At 44.3% G+C, this 23276-nt stretch overlaps 1 protein-coding gene across 2 annotated transcripts in view; it reads left to right on the top strand.

The window, feature by feature from the left end:
• Positions 1-23276, top strand: part of LAMA3 (laminin subunit alpha 3) — a 78785-nt gene that overhangs the window by 2279 nt on the left and 53230 nt on the right. For both annotated transcript variants that reach the window (XM_068993765.1, XM_068993764.1), the window contains exons 2-7: positions 947-1060; positions 5751-5860; positions 8766-8846; positions 15301-15407; positions 18743-18793; positions 20220-20371. In XM_068993765.1, coding sequence (XP_068849866.1) covers positions 947-1060; positions 5751-5860; positions 8766-8846; positions 15301-15407; positions 18743-18793; positions 20220-20371 — 615 coding nt within the window. The remainder of the gene's footprint in view (positions 1-946; positions 1061-5750; positions 5861-8765; positions 8847-15300; positions 15408-18742; positions 18794-20219; positions 20372-23276) is intronic.

The raw sequence follows: 23276 nt of genomic DNA, 5'->3' as shown, positions 1-23276 counted from the left end.
ACTTAGCTGCCCTGGAGCAGCTGGAATCTTCCTGCACCAGAGATCAAACCTGTTCCCCTGCATTGGTGGGCAGATTCTTAACCTCTGGCCCACCAGGGAAGTCCCAGGGACATTCTTAACTAGACTTTTCAAAAAATATATCAGTTCATCAAAAAAAAACCCATAATTCTTCTCATCCACATGAAAAATAATAACTTGCAGCATTATACTGGAAGAAGATGATATAGAGGAGATAGGGTTAATCAGAGCAATGTTGAACAAGAGAACAAGACCACACTCAAGGAAATTGCCTTAAGCTGGGTCTTTGTGTTCAGTGGGAACCAAACATCCCTATCAAGTTCTGTACAAGAATGCAAGCTGTTTCCTTTCCCCCAGGGTTCCCTGTCACCTGTGGTCTGGTGAGTGGCAGTGAATGGGTTCCACTGGACCTGCCATTATTGATTAAATCCCAGTGGTGATCCCAGCTTTCCCTTCCTCCCACCCAGCTCCCCCACCAGCCCAAATCCACACTTGGAGAAGGAGTGGCTACCCAAAGAGAACTTGAACTTGAAGGGATTTGCTCAGAGGTCCTCCCCGCTGGTGGACTGAGGTCCTGATCCTCTTTGCTTTCTCAGCCTTCCATGCCTCCACTGGCCCTCAAAACAATTGGCTTGAGAAGGAGAGGCACCCAACTTCCATAGTCAACCCCCTACACCCTGTTTGCTCTGATTTCCCCACCACGCATCTCCCATTCCACCACAAACTCACATACCTACCAGGATGTGAAAACAACAGAAAACCTGATGGAAAAAGCAAGCGAACCTGGCTTGCATTGGAAAGTGGAAGTTCACACACTGACCAAAGTAGGGAAGATAGAAAGGTCAGTGCTTGACAGTCAGGATGGTCACCTGCCTCAGATAATAAATTTCTTTCTTTGTATCGACTAAACGGTTTGTTTGCAAAACAGGGATGCAGCCCTGGATACTATCGTGAGAACAAAGGCTTATACACCGGACGGTGTGTTCCCTGCAACTGTAACGGGCATTCCAATCGCTGCCAGGATGGCTCGGGAGTATGCATTGTGAGTAAACTGAGCTGGAATGTTACTAACAAATGATCTGTGTCTCCCGGTCCCCCTCCGCTAGGCCCTCAGACATCAGACGTCACCTTTACCGAACCCTAAATAGAGGTGATTATGTGAGCAGGGGATGGGGTGGTGGGGGGCAGGGTGAACCACCAGGTAACCAGGCTGAATTACTTCACACTCACTTTTCCCTCCATTTTTTTTTTCTAGAGATTTCTTTTCCTGTGTACCATTTTTAAAGTTTTTATTGAACTTGTTACAGTTTTGCTTCTGTTTTATGTTTTGGGGTTTTTTTTGGCTGTAAGGCATGTGGGATCCTAGCTTCCCAACTAGAACCCTCACTCCCTGCATTAGAAGGCGAAGTCTTAACCACTTGACTGCCAGGGAAGTCCCTTTTCCCTCCATTTTAATGTGCCCCGTCAGAGAATGTTCTGTCTGAGCAATTAAATTACACCTTAGCTTCTGAGTCTCACTAGATGATAATAATGGGTAGATGCTGGGGTTTAACTCTTGCCATGCGTGTGTGCCAAGTGGCTTAGTCATGTCCGACTCTTTGCCACCCTGTGGACTATAACCCACTACGCTGCTCTGTCTATGGGATCCTCCAGGCAAGGGTACTGGCATGACATCCTTGCCATGCCCTCCTCCATCTTTCCAACCCAGGGGTCAAACCTGTGTCTCCTGCAGCTACTGCACTGCCAGCAGATTCTTTACCCCTGAGCCACTGGGGAAGCCCTAACTCTTGCCAGGATATGGTAAACCAGAGCTACTCCTTTGGACCTCAGTTTTGTTGAGGGTGCGGTGGGGCAGGAGGTTGCAGGGAGGAGACCTCATTGCTGTCAGATGAGCTGTGGCTGAAGAAATTGATCAGAGGAGGAGGAGATGCTTGCAAAGGCTGAAGGCACACTCTCCATCCATCAAACACTAACCCCCATGGCTGCCAAGGCAGTGCGTTCATGGGGGAAGACAGGCAAGGGGAGTCCCAGTGGTTTATGACTTAGCCACCAGAAAACTACCTTCCTAGGGTATGTTTTAGAAAATTCTCCCACACAAAACTAGGTTCTCAGGAGATTTTTCTCATGCATCCTGAAGCAAAACAGTTTTTATTCTGCTGTCTTCCTCCCTATCCTCAGAGGTCCCCCCTCCAGTAGCCACGGCCTCCCCAGCTAGAAGGAAGATGGACAGTTCTGAGGAAAGGAGGCCACGTTGGTGCCTGAATACAGAGCCCCCACTTCTTTTGTGCGGTTCAGAAATACATTGTCCTGGCGCGGGCTTCTTCTGCATTGTGTGAGGCACCTAGAGTGTGTTTCAGCTCTTTGAGTTCCTAGACTGTTTTATGCCCATTCAGCGTGTCCTGAGGAGCTATTTCCTCTGCAAGACAGAACAGGCCAGGACAGGAAATTGTCGTAAAGAGGCTGACAGAATATTCTGTAGGACTTTAGCCGTATAAGTTCCAAAAGTGTAAGAGATGTCAGGCAGTAGTATTTTCCAGCTCTTTGGTATCTCATGTAATCGTTTGTATTTCATACTGTGTGATGTGTGTAACACAGGTAGACACTGTCATGAAAAATACTTATCTTGCTGTTGAGTCATTGCAAGGCCACTTTATAAAAGCTGCCAGAGAACAAAGGGAGTTTTCTCTGTAGTCCATCCACCCAGTGAAGGGATCGCTAGTGAGAGTCATAATTCATGTTTGAATCAAACAACAATATTCTCTTTCTCACTTTTCTTTGCAGCTCCGTCTTCCCTTGTCCTTGACGGCCACATGCCCTCTAGAACTGATTCATTCAGGGAACCCTTGCTGAGTATTTGCTTTTATGGGAAGGACCAAGCTAAGTGCTGGGGTTAGAACCATCGGACATAATCCCTACTCTCAGGAGGCTTGCTGTGTGGTGGGGGGTGTGCTTGTGTACACACATGTACATGTGCACACATGAGTACACACACACGGGTGCAGCTCAGTGGCAGGCCGTGGGTGCTGGCCCTGCTCTCCAACATGGCCCTTGCCCGGGAGCTGTGCACACAGCCCCATCCTCAGAAAACAGAAGTGAGGAGACCCAGCCCCTTTCGCTGGCAGACGGGATGATCCTGTACACTGGCCCCCACTTCCCGAGGTCCAGAGTCAATTCTGAAATCTGAGACCTTCACACATGTGCGCCTCTCCCTGTCCTTTCAAGTATAAGCTTCAAAGGGTGAAAAGAAGCCAGCCCACCCCCCGCCAGTGAAGCAGCATGTGGCCAGCAGGGAGGCAGCCGAAGCCAGTGACGTGTGCTGTGGGCGCCGCTGGCCGCCGGAGCTCTGATGACCGGCTCGCTGCTCTCTGCTGAGGCGCTGCTGTTCCGCCTTCTCCTGGCCGCTTCCTCTCCCTTCCTCTGCCTTTGCTACCCAGTCACGTCTCAGCTTCCCTTCGTTTCCTTCCCTCCTCTCTCTTCTCATCGTCGTTCTTCAGTTTTCCTCCTTTTTATATATTTTTAAGGGAATTTTACTTTTCAATTATCTTACTTTATTTTTTATGCTTAACACATGTGATTGCTCCGTTGTGTCTGACTCTTTGCAACCCCATAGCCAGGCTCCTCTGTCCATGGGATTTCCCAGGCAAGATGACTGGAGTGCATTGCCACTTCCTGCCTCAGGGAATCTTCCCGATTCAAGGATCTAAACCACGTCTCTCATGTCTCCTGCATTGGCAGGAAGATTCTTTACCACTGGTACCACCAAGGAAGCCCATTTTATATTTATTTTAATTATTTTAATTTATTTATTTGACTGCCCCAGCTCTTAGATGAGGCATCAAACTCTTAGTTTCAGCACGTGGAATCTAGTTTCCTGATCAGGAATCGAACCCAGGCCCCCTGCATAGGGAGTTCGAAGTCCCATCTACTGGAGCACCACGCTGGTTTTCGTCCTTTTTATTCCCTGCTGCTGGAGCCAGTCTTCCCCTACCTCCAGGATGATTTATCTGAAACTCACAGCTGACTCGGGGATCCCCTGAGGCTCATTACCAGACGTTCACACTCCTCAGGCAGCCTCAGGGCCCCTTGATCTGTGCTGCCGCCTCTCCAGCCATAGCCTGCCCCCTTGCACTTCACCCTCGGGAGCACCAGCTGCTGCAGGTTGTCCGTCCACACCACTATGCTCCTGCAAGACTGAGGTCCTGTGCACACCAACCCCTGCGCCCAGTGTGTCCTTCCTCCCTTCTCCACCTAGCTCCTTCCTCTCCTTCTGTCCTCCACACAGGCCTCATCGCCTCCCTGAGGCTCCTCTGGCTATTAGGGCATGCTGCCAACACCTCTGTCATCGTATTCCCACCCCTGAGTCAGGGTTCCAATCTGTCTTTGTGCCCCTGATACCTAGCATAGCTGAGCAGCTAGTTCACGCACAGTAGATATTTGCCGTCACAGGGACCTTGGAAAGCACATGCTGTGAGGGTGGATATGGATTCATTCATTCACTCACTCATTGACAGTAAAACAAGGAAATCTGATAGGTAGATGCCTCAAATTTGCAGGACTGAGGAAGACAGATTTCAGGGTAGATGCTTTCAGCTGAGAGTGAGTGGTATTTCAGACATTCTTATGGGCTTTTTATCAAGCAACTCAGTTTCTAACCCCCTTCTATGCTCCTTTCCCTGTGCCCCTATAAAGGCCCAGAGTTCAGAGGGGTCTGGGGAGGATTTATCATAGGATTCAGGTAACCTCACCACAATTCTTGCTTCTCCACGTTCTTACTTCTTCAGTGTTTTCAGCTCAGAACTAAGTTGACATGGGACTGAAACATCTCTCTCCAGGCAGTTCTTCTTTAAAATTGTCATTTGGAGCCATAAGAGGAAGGAAACTGGGACTTTCCTGGTGATCCAGTGGTTAAGACTCTGAGCTCCCAAGGCAGGGGCTTGAGTTCAATCCTTGGTCAGGAAGCTGGATCCCACCTGCCACGACTAAGACCCTGCATGGCCAAGTAAATAAATAATAAAGAAAGGGAGCTAATGTGAAAAGGGGAACACTTAGGTCAAAAGAACACATGTTTCTGAGAGAGTCAGGGAGGCCGAGCAAAGTAAAAGTACAGGAAGCCGCCAGCACCCTCACCTGACACCCCTGAGAGACTCCTCTCTGGATCCTACAAGTCCTGATAACCTTGGAAAGTGGGCATTATTTTAACTGTACATTTTAGGAAAATGAGAATAGTATATAAATCATACACCATTAATATTGATTTATATGGACCTTCCCTGGCAGTCCAGTGGTTAAGACTTCACACTCAGCCACTTCCACACAGTGTAGGGGACATAGGTTCGGTCCCTCGTCAGGGAACTAAGATCCCACATGCCATGTGGCATGGGCAAAAAAAGTAGATTTATTAAAAAATCTCACCAAGGCCCAGAGAGGTGAAGGGACTTGCCCAAGATCCCCACAGCTATGGAATGTTCAAGTGGGATTTTAACCCCACTGATCTGGCTCCATTTCACCCTTCCTCCCCATGATAACACCGCATAGCTGATGGAAGGGCAAGTACACCATTTTTCTGGCACCAACAATGATTGGCTGGGTAGGAAAAGCATATGATTAACAAAACCTATATTGCTGTGTCAGAGGATTTGAGTTATAATTGTGTGAGTAATTAAGATGACAGCAATCTCAATAGTAATAAATGTAGTAGGTTGTTATTAATTTTACCGTTTCTCTCTCCCAAGAACTGCCAGCATAACACTGCAGGGGAACACTGTGAGCGCTGTAAAGAGGGCCACTATTGGAACACCGTTCATGGATCCTGTAGAGTCTGCCCATGTCCTCATTCAGACAGGTACTGTAGACGTTTGACAGTAATCTATGAAGACAGGAAGTATTGAGTTGGCAAAAAAAGTTCATTCGGATTTTTTGTAGCCGTGATGGAAAAACCCGATTTAACTTTTTGGGCCAACCCAATAGTTTGATGGGTGTCTAGGGCTGGGGAATGGGTGGTGGGAAGAAATGGGAAGGGGCTGTTAAATGGCATAAAATTTCTTTTAGAGGTGATGAGAATGCTCTAAAATTGATTGTGATCATGACTGTGCAATTCTGTGAACACACTAAAAGCCATTGAATCTAACATTTTAGGTGGGTGGATTGTATGATATGTGAAGTCTATCTCAATAAAACAATTTTCTATTTTTAAAAAAGGAATAACAAAATGGGAACAAAACCAAACAAAAACAGACTCTCCAAGTTGTGTTCTTCAGAGTTTTGCCTTTTCCTCTTTTCTTTTGCTATTTGTTCAATGGCTAAGCAATTTATTGAGCACCATCCCTTCTCCAGATGCTGGGGTAACTGCAGTAAAGAAGGCTGGCAAAGACATTAAGCTTCACCTGAAGAATGTGAGGAGAGAGTGGGGTTGTTACTCAGTAAAATGTGCACAAATCAGTCTGAAGTATAACTTCAGAGATGGGCCACACCACTGAGAAAAGCGTTATGTGACAGATAGTGAGTGGATTCTTTACAGAGGGTGGTAGCAGAGCTTTCTGGAGTTGTTGGGCAGGGACTCCTGAGTGATGAGGTGGAGTACCAAGACAATATGATGAGGGTCCATGGCAAGGGGGAAAAAAACAGATGAGAAAACTCCTGTGATTGTTTGTAGACAGTAAGAAGGCATGGATGGCTTGATTGCACTGAGAGAGAGCTGGCTGGGAGATGAGGTTGGTGGGACAGCCAGGATACAGATCCTGTACCTTTCAGGCTAGAGTAAGGCACTTGGATGTTAAGGATTTTTATCCTCAGTGTGATGGAAGCCACAGGACAGTTCTGAGCCTCAGAGAGATGTGATCTGCATTATCATCCAGGCTCCAGTAAGGTCAGTAGACTCTGTAGGTAGAAAGCCGTCATTTTCCTTTCGTGATAATCCATGTTCAGTTTGGCTTTGGCACTTTGTCCTACTCTTGCTCATAATCACAAGTTCACTGTGAGTCCAGACAAAATATAAACAGGTAACCAAGTGAAGCAAGGTTTGATTTGAAAAATCAGAATGATGGTGATCAAGTACCAGTAGTGCACAGGTTCAGGAGCAAGTGTGGACCACAAGGCTGGCTGATATCAGCTGAGCTAGCAGAGAAATTGGCCAAGTCTTAAAATTATTAGAAGCCACCTGCCCAATGTGGCTTTTCTGGAGATACGTATTTGAAATATCCACTCTGTTTTGCTATCTGTGTGTTTGATACTCCTTAGACCTGCCTGGTCCTGTGGCTTTATTTGTAAAGGGATCTATCACTTGACACTTGCCCAGGCTTGTTTGAACAGAAGCTGGAGAGAGTAAAAAGCTGCAAGATGTTCACAGGGTGCTTGGGGAAAGCATTTAATCTTTAGTTGCAAAGCATGTTATCATCAAGGGTCAGCTTTCAGCTTCTGTGTAGTTGAAGTAACACACATTTCCTAGGATGTATCAGTAAAATCCTATTTTTATCTAATTCTCCTTCCAGCAATATTAATACTGCTGACAAATTTCTAACTGTCCCTTTAAAGGTGTAACTCTATATCTATCTAATTGTCCAAGAGAAGCTTCCCAAATAAGAACTCTTTGAAACTTCCCTTGTGGTCAAGTGATTAAGAATCCACCTTCCAATTCAGGGGATGTAGGTTCAATACCTGGCTGGGGAACTAAGATCCCATATGCCACAGAGCGACTAAGCTTACATGCGTGCGTGCTAAGTCGAGTCTGACTCTTTGCGACCCTAGGGAGCCCACCAGGCTCCTCTGTCCATGGGATTCTCCAGGAAGGCGCTCCTCCAGGGGATCTTCCTGACCCGAGGATCAAACAGGAGTCTCATGTCTCCTCCATTGGCAGGCAGGTTCTTTACCGCTAGTACCACCTGGGAAGCCCAACTAAATCCATGAGCCACAGCTAAGATCCAGCACACCCAAATAAACACATAGTTTTAAAAATCAGAATTCTCTTACCAGCTAGTGATAAATGGAGTTATTTCCCCTCAGATCTATGTCAGTGGAATGCTCAGTGGTCATAGATGTTTCTTCGTAAGGCAACAAGGACTTATTCATGGTCTCTTGGTTTAATTTTTTTTTAAAAGAAGCTTCTATAAACACACCAGTTCAGAACTAAAAGAAAGAGAATAGAAGTTCCAACAGCCTGATTGGAAAAGTGTGGAAATCACCAGGGACCATGTCCACAGAGCTAGCTGGGCCCAAGCATGCTCTGGGCTTTAGTCCCCTCTGGGACTCTGAGGGCACTCTGGGTGGGCCTGCCCCCACCCCCGAGCCCTCCACACACATACTTTTTCTTCCCAGAAGGGATTGTGCCCAGTATAAAATAAAAGAACTAGAATAAGCAAGGAGGGGAAAAATTTTTTTTTGAAGAATCAGAACTCTCTGTTCCTCTCTTCTGCCCAGACTTGTTTGATTCCTTCCTTGTTATTTCTGGAAAAAGTGCTGTCGTCACCATCTCTTCCCAAGTGCGTTACTTTACTCTGTCTTAAGGGAAGGAATGTATTTCTCCAAGCCGAAAATAAAAATGCCTTCAGTCTCTATTCACCCAGATTTGCCTGATGTCAGCTGAAATCATTCATCATTCTCTCGACAAGTTTTGATGGGCAAAATTTTCTTCACATGAAAGGTACCTGGACCCTTGGTTTCCAGTTTCACTTCATGTGGCAAAAAATAATGAGCATAAAAACCTGTGGGTTTATGTTTCTACTGGGGCTTTTTTCTGTCTTTTTTTTTTTAAGTTTTGCCACTGGCTGTGTTGTGACTGGAGAAAACGTCCAGTGCTTCTGCAAACCTGGATACACAGGAACACGCTGTGAAAGGTGGGTGCCGCCCTCCCCCGTGCCCGCCTTCTCACCTCCTCCCCATCTCACAGGTGGGGTGGGCTCTGCAGGCAGGCTGCTGCAGGCACCCTGGGTGCGGGTGGGGCTCAGAGATGGGGTGGGGCCTCTGGTTTCTCTGAGGCTGGGAAAAGGTCTCTTGGGAAAAACACAAGACTGTCACTTCATAAATCATTAACTTCCTTCTCTTCCTTGGTTTGTACATGTGGAAATTTGAGAATTAGGGCCAATATGTCATAGGCCTATACACTCTAGCAAACGCCCCTGTATGCCCACGTGCTTACATATATGCCTACATACCCCCACTCCCACGCACACTCCTGCATGCCCCTACCCAGACATATATCTACATACTCCTACCACCATCGAAACTCAAACTTCTATCCCCAAATATACACATCCCTGCTTGCCTGTACACAAACATGCAACTCTACCTACTCCCACACATGCACACATATCCACAGCCCTAGGTTTGCCTACACACACACCCCTGTTAATGCACACACAACATTATGAACACTGGCAGGACAGTCTGTGTCTCACCCATTTCTGAATCCCTTCGTGCCTAGTGAGCTGCTATTCATATAATAGGTGTTTAGTAATGTTTGGGAAGCAAAAGGATACATGTTACAGAATGGAAGGTATGTACTTGATTATAAACAGCGCAGAGCCAAGCTTGCGTTTTTCCTGAACAATATTTCATAATTAGCTATTCTGCCCACTTATTGTGAAGGGTACAGAAGATACTTGTCATCTAAACAGGAAGAGAGCATACACATACATTTATATCTGAGAAAGTAACAGTAAAATGAATCATGTGGATAACATTTTAAAGTTCAAAATAACTATCATAAGATCAGTACATAATTATAAAAAGTGTTATAAATTATGAAAATGATGTAAGACAGGTGCGTGTGTGCTAAGTCATTTCAGTTGTGTCCGACTCTTTGCAACCCCATGGGTATAGCCTGCCAGGCTCCTCTGTCCATGGGGATTCTCCAGGCAAAAATACTGGAATGGGTTGCCATGCCCTCCTCCAAGGGGATCTTCCCGACCCAGGGATCAAACCCATGTCTCTTACTATCTCCTGCATTGGCAGGCAGGTTCTTTACTGCTAGTGCCACCTGGGAATCCCCATAAAATAGGTGCGCCAAAAGCTAATAAGGCAAAAAAACTAGTAAGTACCACACCCTTACAGTTGCCCTATGCTCACGCCTGCCCACCTACTGTGGTGTTCAGTTATTCTGCCTACAGAAAACAATGGTTAAAATTTGCTGAAGGGAATTCCCTGATGGTCCCCTGGTTGTACTGCAAGGGACACAGGTTCAGTCCCTAATTGGGGAACTAATATCCCACATGCAGCCCCCCAAAAAAAGTTGTTATATGTTCTTACACATCAGTTCTATATGCACAGACTTTATATTTAACAATAATGTAGATTTCAGTTTTGATTTTTGTTTTGACTTATTTTCTCATTTAATTATATATTAGTAATCTGTTCCTTGCAGGGTGCCCTGGTGGCTCAGATAGTTAAGAATCTGCCTGCAGTGCAGGAGACCCAGGTTCGATCCCTGGGTCAGGAAGATTCCCTGGAGAAAGAAATGTCAACCCGCTCCAGTCTTCTTGCCCAGAGAATCCCATGAAGAGAGGGAGCCTGGTGGGCTACAGTCCATGGGGTCGCAAAGAGTCAGACGTGACTGAGTGGCTAACACTTTCATTTTCAGTCTGTTTCCATAATAATAAGTATTCATTGATAACATCATGTCAGGGCCAGGAAGTTCCACGTAAGTTCCATCATCCCCCCGACTCTTGGCCTTGGAGAAAGTTGGATATAAATGTTTATACCTATTTTGGTTTTTCGGTTTTATATCACCACACTGTGAGGGATATGGGATATTCGCTCCCCGATAAGGGATTGAACCCATCCCCCCTGCATTGGGAGGATGAAATCTTAACCACCGGACCCCCAGGGAAATCCCTGTTTTTGAACTTTAGTGGTTTTACTTCTTAACTTCAAATCTCGATGTTAGTGAAATATTGAAACCGCCTTTTTTATGGTGTTGCTTCTCACATGGCAGATAGACTTAGGGTCAACATATAGGACAAAAATTGACCAGAGCTCAAATATTCCAGTATTCTGTGTCTCCATAATCCAGGGGGACCATGCTGCATGAAATGTGCACAGCATCTGGCTTCATCTAGAACTGTACTCTGTAGGGGGAAGCGTTCTTGTCAGGAGAGGCACAGAGAGACGAGCCCAGCTGGAGGGAGAGCAAGCTCACATCCCTCGTGTTATGCTCACCATAGGATGTGTGCTCGCAGACTGATGGGGACAGATTCCCATACGCTCATGCCCTCATCCCTCTTTGCCTGGGTCCTGTTAGATGAATTCACTGAAGCTTCTCCAGGGGATCTCACCAATCCAGGGATTGTACCCAGGTCTCCTGCATTGCAGGCGGATTCTTTACCAACTGAGCCACCAGGGAAGGCATTCACTGAAGCTAAATATGTACGAAGTTTCTGTATGGACTTGGGGATTTGTACATTTTATTTGGTTCTTGTGCCATTATCACTTCTGAATCATTTCTGAAACTATAAAATGACTGACTGTTTGGTTGAGCCAGGTGCCCTCCATAACCCTTACTTAAATTTTTTCCTGGACTATTCTGGCATATTGTTTTTAGGGATAACTTTAGAAGAGTTTAACCAAATTAAAAAAGACACACACACACAAAATCAATTCAACTGAATTTTATCGTAAGGGGGGCTACTGTGGACTAGGGGTATCCGAAACATTTTATGGACAAGGTGGGACTTACGTAGGTTGAGGGGATGGCTAGAACCCAGTGGAGCTGGGAGGTGGAGCTGGAAGACAGCTCAGGTCAGGGAAGTAATGTAAGCAAGTCAAAGGGCCTCAAGGGTACCTGCCATGAGTGGAAGAGGGGACACCCTTTTTATGGGCATCAGCTGAGGGTCTGGACACTACCCCATGGTAAAAAGGAGCAATTCAAATTTTTTCTGTTTTTCATTTCTGCAAAGGGAACCTAGCTCACGTTTGTCTCACATCTATTAGTCATTCTTTCCATCCCAGTATCTGCCTGGCACTGTCCTGAGCATTAGAGACACAGGAGGAACCAGAGCACAGACTCTGCCCTCAAGGGTTTTCCAGTCTAGTGGTGAATAGGCATACAAAGGGCTGTTGAAATAGAAAAAGTGAGAGTGTTAATCTCTCAGTCGTGTCTGACTCTTTGTGACCCCATGAACTGTAGCCCACCAGGCTCCTCTGTCCATGGGATGCTCCAGGTAAGAATCCTGGAGGAGGTTGCCATTCCCTTCTCCAGGGGATCTTCCCAACACAGGTCTCCTATATTGCAGGTGAATTCTTTACAGCCTACGTCACCAGGGTTAGCCCTAAAACAGAGGGAACTGGGCTAAATCAGGCTGCAACAGGAGGGGCATCCCACTAGAACTGAAGGGGGAAGGACGGAAGGGGCAGCCACCCTGAGTGAGACAGGAAAGATAGGTAGAGTGGGGAGTGGGCCTGGAAGGATCTTCCAGGCTCCATGATTTGAAAGCTATGGGGCATCTGGGAGAGGCTTCCTAATTTAATGCTCCATACAGTTCTTCACAAACAGTGAAGTGGAAAACAGCACCAGTCTCGAGACATCCATTTGGCCGGCAGCTGATTGGAAAAGGGAAATTCTTAATTAACAGTAGTCTCAGCTTAGGTTTGTTACATTTGATCATATATCAAGGAAGCAAGTATTGTTTAAAAAAGAAACAAAACTTTTCCATCGCTAAAAATTTTTCTATCGCTTCTCAGCCTTTTGGCTAACATCAAGTGTAAAAAACTTTTCTACAGTTTAATGCCATTTTAATGTCAAATTTTCTCGTTTGTTAGACATTTATTGAGCACCCACTCTGTGCCAGGCTGCCAGGCATCATCAGCCACTCGTGGTTAGCTCTGCAATGATAAATACAAGCACAGTGTGGAGTGAAGAATAAAGATGTATGCAGGAGAGCTGGACAGAGGTTGGGGGAAGGGCAGGGAAGGGTTCCCAGCTCACATTCCAGACCCCCCCCGCCCCCCCCACCAACCCCATGCTCTGGGACAAGTTTCTCCCTCAGCTGTTCAGAGCCACAGATGACAGAAGCTCTCTCGGCTCTTCATTTGCTGTACCAATGTCATCTATGAAATCAGGAAGTTTTACTTTAGTTCATTGTGTTTAGCCACTACCATGGCTAAATAAGAAGAAAGGCACCAGTTCAGTTCAGTCGCTCAGTCGTGTCCGACTCTTTGGGACCCCGTGAACCGCAGCACGCCAGGCCTCCCTGTCCACCACCAACTCCTGGAGTCCACCCAAACCCATGTCCATTGAGTCGGTGATGCCATCCAACCATCTCATCCTCTGTCATCCCCTTCTCCTCCTGCCCTCAATCTTTCCCAGCATCAGAGTCTTTTCAAATTACCTTACTTAAAAGTTACATAAATATTCCAGAAATTTTATTCTGCTTTGGAAGATTAAGGAAGAAGCAGAATAAAATTTCTGGAATATTTATGTAACTTTTAAGTAAGGTATTTTGTAAATATGTATCTTTTACGTAGAAAGTTTAGATACAAGTGAGACACCTGAAGAAAAAGTATTTTAAACCGAGATCTTTTGGGTAGCGTGGTTAGGAGGCAGAATATGGGGCTGGCCACTTCAAGGAAAGCCCTATTATTAGGACAGCCTGCTTAGTAGACTTGGATAAGCCACCTCAACTTAGTTACCTTCCTGATAATTAGGGAATACATGGGTTCTCTACTTCCTATCCACTTTCTGAAATGTAGTCATTCCAAATGATACCAGTTAATACATACATACCATTACATGAATATTTTCATCATGTCTTAAAATGGTAGTAGCTGCCTTTTACTGAGTGTCTGTCATATGCAGGCATTGTACTAGATTCTTTACTGCTTTATCTTTTATCTTATATCCATCCACCAAAATAGATATGGTTAGTACAATTTTTCATTCATTCATTCAGCATGTATTTATATCTGATACCTAATATGTGCCCAGGCACTGTCCAGGTGCTAAGGATGTATCAGTGAGCAAAACAGCCTCCCAAAATCACATCCTCATGGAGCTTACATTTTTATAAGAGGAATAGATGAAGAAGTGGAAGCTTGTGGGGTTCAGATAAGCCCAAGATTACACGCACGGTGATGAAGCAGGAATCCATGCAGCCAGATCTTACTGACTCCAAGCCTGTGTCCTTTGCACTACATCACCAGTTTATCCACTAGAAAAGGGTATTTAAATTGCCTGGAAATTCTTTGATACAAAGCTTAAATTTGGGTTGCATGCCTGCTCAGTCGCTTCAGTCGTGTCCAACTGTTTGTGACCCCATAGACAGTAGCCTGCCAGGCTTCTCTCTATGGGATTCTCCAGACAAGAATGCTAGAGTGAGTTGCCATTTCTTCCGCCAGGGAATCTTTTTACCCCTGGGATCGAACCCTTGTCTCCTACGTCTCCTGCATTGGCAGGCAGAATTCTTTACCACTAGTGCCACATGGGAAGCCCTAAATTTTGGGAAGAGAGTCAAATGCCATATTCCCTTGATTCTATCAGTTCCACTGATAATAAGACAACACACACATACCAACTTAATAACAATTGGGGGAGGGGGTAATAGAGTGGAAGTGGAACTTTGCTAATGAACAGAAATATTTTGATTTACCTCCCAGTTCCAGAAACGTTAACATGGGTTTGTTTTGTTGTTTGAGAAAAGTAGAAACTCACCGTCAAGGAAATGTGATCTTTTAACTTATAAATAAGAAACTGACATCTCATCACTAAATCATCTAGAATAATAAGGCCTCAGGCCAAGGTAGCAGCTGTAACTGCTCAGTTATTTAAGCCCCTTATGTACATCACTGCAGTAATTATTGCAAATAAATATGAATTATTCAGAGTTGGAATAGTACAATAAGAAATATTAATAAAATCCCCCTTTATGCAAAAAATTGAAATTGTATGAATTTTCCTTTTTTTTAACCTTTGAGGAAATTAGCTGTAAATTAAGCAGTATGTAATTGTGTGATATCTTCAGAAATTCAGCTCTTGCATAAAATTCACCCATCCCTAATTTCCATACTGGTCAGACCACTGACTCCTGTTTGTGTTTTGTTCATCAGCCATTTGGCTGTAGGTATGTCATTTGCGTGTCAAGGGGGAAGGGAGAAATCTCTGCCTGCCTCCCACCCTCACCATTCCCATTCAAGTCACAAATATCTCTACTGAGATACATTCACTCATGCAAATCTATGTCAGCCTTTTCTCCCACAGGGCTACGATATCCCAAACAGGGAGCTGGAAGTTGAGAAAACTGGGTGGAGTCAATGACTCATTCTTTGGGTGTTTCCTCTCTTTTTCTGTATTCTGTGTAGGTGTGCTCCCGGATATTTTGGAAATCCCCAGAAATTTGGAGGCAGCTGCCAGCCATGCAATTGTAACAGCAATGGCCAGTTGGGCAGTTGTGACCCCCTGAACGGAGGTAAGATCAACTCACACCTCTGTTAACCTACCTTTATCAAACTGGTATATCATAGCAGGCAAAGAAGCCAAACAGACCTTTTCAGGAAGCACGCACACAACTGCACGTAACAAATTGTGCCCTTGTTTTGACAAAGTTGGGAATGCTTAGGTAGTACTCACAGCTTTGATGAATAACTTAACTTCAAGTAGGTTTTTTTTAAGGTAAATTGTTTTTTAAAACTTCTTTAATTATAGCCCAAATAACTTTAGACTCTATTTTCAGTGATTTTGGTGAGATCTCTCTTTGCCATTATAAGGTTATTTTCTCATCAGCTTCCTTTGTGTGTGTATCTGAAGAATTCAAAGTGCTCTTCTCCTAAAGCAGTAACTGTTCTAGAATGTGAGTGTATAATTGAGATTTTACCTACCAGGAAAAAGACATTAACTGGAAGTTAGTATAGATGGATTAGGAGAAAAAGGAAGCGGGGGAAAAAAGAGAGAGTCTTCGTTTCCTTCTTTGAAGGAAAATATTTGTTGTCGTTCAGTCACTAAGTCATGTCCAGCTGCAGCACGCCAGGCTTCCCAGTCCACTGTCTCTTGGAGTTTGCTCAGACTCTTGTCTGTTGTGTCAGTGATGGCATCCAACCACCTCATCCTCTGTCTAATGGAGAATATTAATGGATTTATCAGGAATACGCCATTGATATAGTACAATACCAAATCCTTAGATAAAATCTCTCATGTTATAGACAAGGTAAAGAACTACACCCTGGATGCGTGGGTTAGATCTGCTCAAATGACTGTTCCCAAAGGACTGCAGAGTAAATGACTCCTTGTCAGTCTAGAATGAGGTGCCTGCGGTCACTTTCTGGGGCTTTGTGTGAGCTCCATCTTGTCCAATATCATTGACCTGAATGGAAATATAGAAGGCCTGCCCACTCAGTTATCAGATGACGCAAAGTTGGAGGAGCCGGAAAACACCTACTATGACACATTTAGAATAAACAGGTCCTCAGCAGCCTAGAGTGAGGGGCCAGTTCTAACCAGACAAAATTATGTTGAGGCTTGCATGTGGTCAGTCCTGTAGTGGTGAGTGAGTCACGGCTAAGGTTTCAATCGGTGGTGAGTTTGATATGAATCAACAGAGTGACATGGCCCCTTAGACACCTCGTACTGCCTCCACCGAGTTCTGGTGTCCAGAACCAGGTGACTTACTGTTCCCTGGTCCACTGCCCATGCAGGTCCTCCGTGGGGGGTGGGGGGTGTGGGGGTTTGTCTTTACAAAGCAGTAGACACGCTTCAGAAAGACAGTGAAGCTATGAAGGGACCTGTAGCCCTGTGGAGAGGGCAGTGGAGAGTGGACTTGGAAAGGACAGATCTGAAATGGGCATGTGTGGGAGAAGGGTGGGTCTCGTTCTATGTGACTTAAGCACTGGAACTCGCTTCCGGGAGTGGAAGCGACAGGGAGGCCTATCGTAAATCATTCCAAATAGAAAGTGTCAGATGGTTAAAGATGAAAAGGACTGGCTTAAAAGGAGATGAGTTCTACTGTCTCTGGAGGTCCTTGGAGGTGTTCAGGAGAAGTTTCAACATCAAACACATCATACTTTGAGAGGGATGCCTTTTCAAGCCTCCTTGTCCCTACTCTAATAACAAAAATAAGCAACCTGAAATGAGGATGGCAACTATTCGTTCCTCGAATGGAATAAAATGTTCACACATGAGATGCATTTGTCCCTGTGGGATTCCCTCCCCCCACCCCTTTTTCATTTATTCTTTTTTTTTCTACCTAGTAACAGACAGATTCCTTAGTGGTCAAAACTCAAACTTGTTGAGAAAATTGCACTGATAAATCAGTCCTCCTCATAAGTCAAGTTCCCCGTAGACTGTCCAAGGTGCTGTATTTGCAGAAGTCTATGAAGGAAATAGAACCTTGTTTCCTGCCTATAAGGAGTTCACGGTCTAATTGAGGAAATAAGGTGACACAGCTATATGTATATATTGTTGTTGTTCAGTCACCCAGGCCTGTCTGACTCTTTGTGACCCCATGGACTGCAGCACGCCAGGCCTCCCTGTCCCTCACCATCTCCCAGAGTTTGCCCAAGTTCATGTTGATTGCTTCCAGTGATGCCACCCAGCCATCTCACCCTCTGACAACCTCTTCTCCTTCTGCCCTCAATCTTTCCCAGCATCAGGGACTTTTCTAATGAATCTTTTGTTCACATCAGATGACCAAAATACTGGAGCTTCAGTTTTAGCATCAGTCCTTCTTATATATACATGTAAGAGTGAATAAAAGTGTTTTTTAAAAAAAGATGAGTAAGAGAAACCTATGATTACATATAGTAAAGTGTATGCAAATATACACTGGGGACACATTGATTGTCTTTGAGTGGTAGGATCAAGGCTAATGTATCATTTTTCTGATCTTTCCAAATTTTCCATAGTAAACATATATTTTTTTATGATGAAAAGCAAACATGGTTTAAAACGTATCTATATACAGACAAAGTGTAGAGTATTGCCTGCGATTGAGAGCACACCTGAAAGCCTCCTTGTTGCATGTCTAAGAAAGTTTCGAGTTTAGAGTTTTCCTTTGATGAAGTTAGATGGTTTTTCAGAGGGAAATGAGAGGACATTTCAGTATTAAGGATGCATGGTATGGGGAAAGGAGTAGAAGTTAGCGGAGTGAAGAATGTCCAAGGATGACCGTTAGGCTTTCCTGCCTGTAGCTGAGGACCTCAAGATTCAGCATGTGCACGCGATAGTTGGTGAAGCTAGTCCAGTGTGTGCGCATATCTCCCTTACAGCCTCTGTCACACTGTTGTGAAATGTGTCTACCTCCCCCGCAGGACCATTACGTTCCCTGACCATTAAGGAGCATTGAACCCGCGCCTATAGGACAGCAGAGACTCTGTCTTCTATCTTTGTATTCCTGCCCCTAGCACTGGGCCATGGAACTTAGGGAGTCAAAGGCACTCAGTGAGTGTTTATTGAATGTTCTCCGATGATGTTGGAAGAGACATCACCAGTTTTAAAACAAGAGGCCATCAAATGAAGGCAACAGTAACAAGTTGAAGTGTTAACTTCATAGGAATCACATGACCCTTTAGAGAGAAGAAACAATATATCATCAGAGAGGCCACAAGAGACCTTCCTGCAGCCAGACTGCTGGGATCCAGGACAGCTCTCAGAACAGTGGCCCCAGGGAAGGAGGGAGAAGGGAAGAGCTGGCGATACTGGGTGGTTGGGTGACTGAAATTTTCTGAAACTAGCTTTCCTAAAAGCCAAGTTAAAAAGTACATGAAGAGTAAGTTTAGGAGCACTGCCTTCTTTGTTTACTCCTCATTTCAGACTGCATAAGCCAGGAACCCAAAGATGGTGGTCCCGGAGAAGAATGCGACGGTGAGTAAAGAAAGTGCCCCCTCCTTTCCAGGTTGTGGGGTTCAGCTTCAGGTCTGTGAACCCCAGACTGTGACATGGGAAAGCACTGGTGGGAGGAGGTGGAAGGAGGGCTGCATGTGTGCTAAGTCGCCTCAGCCATCTCGACTCTGTGCTATCCCATGGGCTGTAGCCCACTAGGCTCTTCTGTCCATGGGATTCTCCAGGCAAGAATACTGGAGTGGGTTGCCATGCCCTCCTCCAGCAGGGCTACTTAGGGTCAAATCCAGTCTCTGCCAACTAATATCTGTATGATCTCATGCCAGTGACCTTGCTTCTTCAAGCCTGTTTCATCATTTGTACAATGGTAAAACTGAGGTTGATAGTAACTATACTAATCTCATATAGTTGTTGGAAAAATGCTTATGAATCCCTTATCATGATTCCTTGTAAATAGCAAGCACTCAATAAATAAAAGCTATTTATTATTCATTTCCCCACATACAAAATCAGCAACAAGTTGCATAGGTTCACCATTTATTTGCCCAGTTGTATTGATATACAGTTGATATGCAACATTGTATTAAAGTCTATAACATAATGATTTGATATATGTATAGGTTGTGAGATGATCGCCACAGTTAGTTAACATCTATCAATTCACACAGTTACAGATTTTCTTCTGTGCATTAAGAATTTTTAAGATCTACATTTTTAGTGATTTTCAAATATATAATAGAGTGTCCTTAACCATAATCATCATGCTGTACCTTTTACATGCTAAGTTACTTCTCTTGTTTTTTATTTTTTAAAATGTTTTTCTTGGCGTATAGTTGCTTTACAATCTTGTGTTAGTTTCTGCTGTACAATGACATGAATCAGTTATATACATATACATGTATGCTCTCTGCCTTGGGTCTCCCTCGGGTCTCCCTCCTGCCCTCACCCCATCCACCCCTCTAGGTCATCACAGACCCTGAGCCGAGCTCGCTTCACTGTCTGGCAGGTTCCCAGTAGCTAGCTACTTTGCCCATGGGGGTGTACATGTCAGTGCCACTCCCCGATTCGTCCCACTCTCCCCTCCCCCTCTTTGTCCATTCTCTACATCTGCATCTCTGTACCTGCCGCAAATAGGTTCATCTGTACCATTTTTCTAGATTCCGCATATATGCGTGAATATACAATATTTGTTTTCCTCTGTAACTGGACGTTTGTACCTGTTGGCCATCCTCACTCATTCTCCCCACTGCACCATTTCTTTGTCAAATGCTCCCGTCTAGAGATCTCCCTTTTTCAGAATTGCATCCTTCTCTGAGAAGTCCCGGATGGTGATTTCTGCCTGTGATGGGCTATGTGTATATTAACCGGGCTGCTGTGCAGCCCTGGGGCTTGGTCTGCATTCCTGTGGCTCCAGCCCGCAGCACGTGTGCCTCTGATTGTGGCCCCACAGATTGTGACAGCTGTGTGATGACGCTCTTAAACGACCTGGCCACCATGGACGACGAGCTGCGCCTGGTCAAGTCTCAGCTGCAGGGCCTGAGTGTCAGCGCAGGGACCCTGGAGCAGATAAGGCGCTTGGAGACCCAGACCAAGGACTTGAGGGTAAGTGCCCCTGGGTCCCACATGATGCCTGGCCCAGAGCAGTTACTCGGTGGATTCACAGATGCTGCGTGAATGAATACTCCTCATGCAGCGAGGGGTGGGGAGCTTGACTCCCCTTAAGATTCAGGGCACCTGTCCTTCCTCTGCTCTAAATGAAGATTAGATTTCTCCTGGTGAAAAGTACAGTGAACACAGAATGCTGACACTTCTAAGTGAACATTCCTTACGTACTGAATGTTTCTGGTCTCATTTTTCTCATAGTCTTTATCTCAGTATCTAGTGTTCAGAAGATTCAAATGCGAATTTTGATAAAATTGTCAATAATTCTTTTTTAAATGTTTGGTGGAATTTTCCAGTGAAGCCATGTGGGCCTGGAGTTTTCTTTGTTAAATGTTTTTCTTTTAATTTAACTACCAGATCAATTAAAAATAGGTATTGGACAATTAGGATTATTTATTTCTTTTTGAGTGATATTTGGTAATATGTGCCTTTCAAGTAATTTTTTCATTTCACGTAAATTATCAATACCAAATATATTGACATATAATTGTTTATAATTTTTCCTTATTATCCTTCTAATATCTGCAAAGTCTGTAGTGATGCTTTCTCATTCATTCCGGTTATTGGTCATTTGTGTCTTATCTCTTTTTCTTATTATTCTGTCTAGAGGTTTATCAGTGTTATTGATCTTTTTATTTCATTGATTTCTGTTGTTTTTCAGCTTTCAATTTCATTGATTTCTGTTCTTATCCATATCTTTTCTTCCTTATGCTTGCTTTGGGTTTAGTTTGCTATTCATTTTCTAGTTTCTTAAGATAAAAGCTTGTTTCCTGATCCAAAACATTTCTTAATATAAGCATTTAGTGCTAGAAGTTTTCCCCTAAACAGTACCTTAACTGTATCCCACACATTTTTAAGTGTCAGTTTCCATTTTCATTCAGTTCAAAAGATTTTCCGATTTCCCTTGTGACATATCTTTGATTGCTAAGTTATTTAGAACTATATTGTTTAATTTCCAAACTGAAGATTTTCCAGTTAACTCTCTATTAATTGATTTCTAGTTTAACTCTGTTGGGATCAGAGAAAATGGTTTATGATTCCAGCTCTCTTTAGGTATGTTGATACCTGTTTCATAGCTCAGAACATGGTCATCTTGGAGAATGTTCTATGTACACTTGGAAAGAAGGTAGCCAAGAGGGTATCCTGAGAAGTATTGGGGCTGAAAGTGCCCCATGGGCTGGAGTCAGGCTTCCTGGCTGGGGGGAATGGGGACTTTTCTGCCTACAAATGAAGGCTGAAGAAACAAACTTGAAACTGCCCAGTTCCCATTGTTAGGCAACAATTGTATGAGAACTAGGAAAGCTACAACCTTATAGCCAGGACGTGGACAAGATTCACAGACCAGGATTTATGTTGCAACGTGACATTGTCAGCATCACCATAGTATGCAAGTCCAAAGCTGCGGATATAAGACCTGGTGGGGGGCCCTGGAGCCGGAGTGGTGATGACCCTGAAATCACTGGACAGGACACAAGAGAGTGCAGGACACAAGAGACCCTCTCAGAATGAGCCTGAAAACACTGTGAAAGATAATGAGAAAGACATGCAGCAGAAGCAGCAGTCATGTGATGAGTCCCTATAGCAAAAACGGAAATCACAGGACAGTCTGAAAACTGCTTTACAGGGTGACATCCAGTGAAAGAAACAAGAAATTAGAAAAACTTTTAAAACACAAGAAACCAAACAAGAAGAGGTAAATGTGAGAAGATCTAATTTAAAAATCACAGAAAATTTTAAAAATCTACTGAAAAGTAAAAAAATTCAGTAGGTGAGATGAATCCTAAGCTAGTAGGGAAAATTAAGGGCTTTGGGAATGAAGGCTACTTCGAAACCCTTAGTGGCTATGGTTGAGTACCTACAGGAAAAATAAATAGTGCTGGAAAATATGGTTCTTTTCCGTCCCATTAGGGTAATTTTAGTGCATGGTTAACAGGCTCTTGCCTGGAAAATCCCATGGGTGGAGGAGCCTGGTAGGCTGCAGTCCATGGGGTTGAGAAGAGTCAGACATGACTGAAGTGACTTAGCAGCAGCAGCAGAAGCAGGAGGCTTAATATGGAGAGGAGAGGGGAAAAGCCTTTATGTGTTCAGAGGGAAAAAAAAGGCACTTTAGTGACCGATGTCATCAATACAGTCTTGCACTTTTTCAAGGAAGGGACGGGACGAGCATTGCGGTATCCATCCTGTGCCCAGGGCCCTGTGCTAAGTGCTTTCCTTAAATCTTACAACACCCTGTGAGGAAAATAGTACTATTTTTTACAGGTATGTAAAAGCCAAGTAACTTGCCTACAATCACACAGCTAGTATGTGGTGGTTCTAGAAGAATTCACACCAAGATGAAATTCTAAAGAGTATGTTCACCCACTATACCTCTTATCCAGGTGTTCTGACCTGCAATCGTGTGCTTCGTTTTCCTGCAGCACAATTAAAATAGAACAATCTTCTTGCAATATCACACAAACATTGTGAAAACTGAGCAGGAATATGTATGACAAAGCAACCAACTTTTTTGAATGGTTCTGTGTATACATGACATTTTATAATACATTAGCCCACTTACCACCAAAAAGAACCCAGCAGCTTAATATAAGGCCCAATGGGCTTATCTATGAAGTGGTGCACCTAGGGTTTGGCCCTCAGCTGAAAAGCCTGTGTTCTTTTACCCAACGCTGGCTCTTATGTACAAGTAGAGATAGTAATATTGCTTTTTCTTGTAAAAACTTTGAAGATATTCACACATTTTTTTTTCCAGAAAATTGAGGGATTTCCCTGGCAGTCCAATGGTTAAGACACTGTGCTTCCAGTACAGGTTTGATTGCTGGTCGGGGAACTAAGATTCTGTATGCTA

This window comes from Capricornis sumatraensis, chromosome 21, assembly GCF_032405125.1.
Source record: "Capricornis sumatraensis isolate serow.1 chromosome 21, serow.2, whole genome shotgun sequence".
Classification (NCBI taxonomy): domain Eukaryota; kingdom Metazoa; phylum Chordata; class Mammalia; order Artiodactyla; family Bovidae; genus Capricornis; species Capricornis sumatraensis.
The sequence above is the reverse complement of the archived record's forward strand: the minus strand, read 5'-3'. Positions and strand labels throughout refer to the sequence as shown.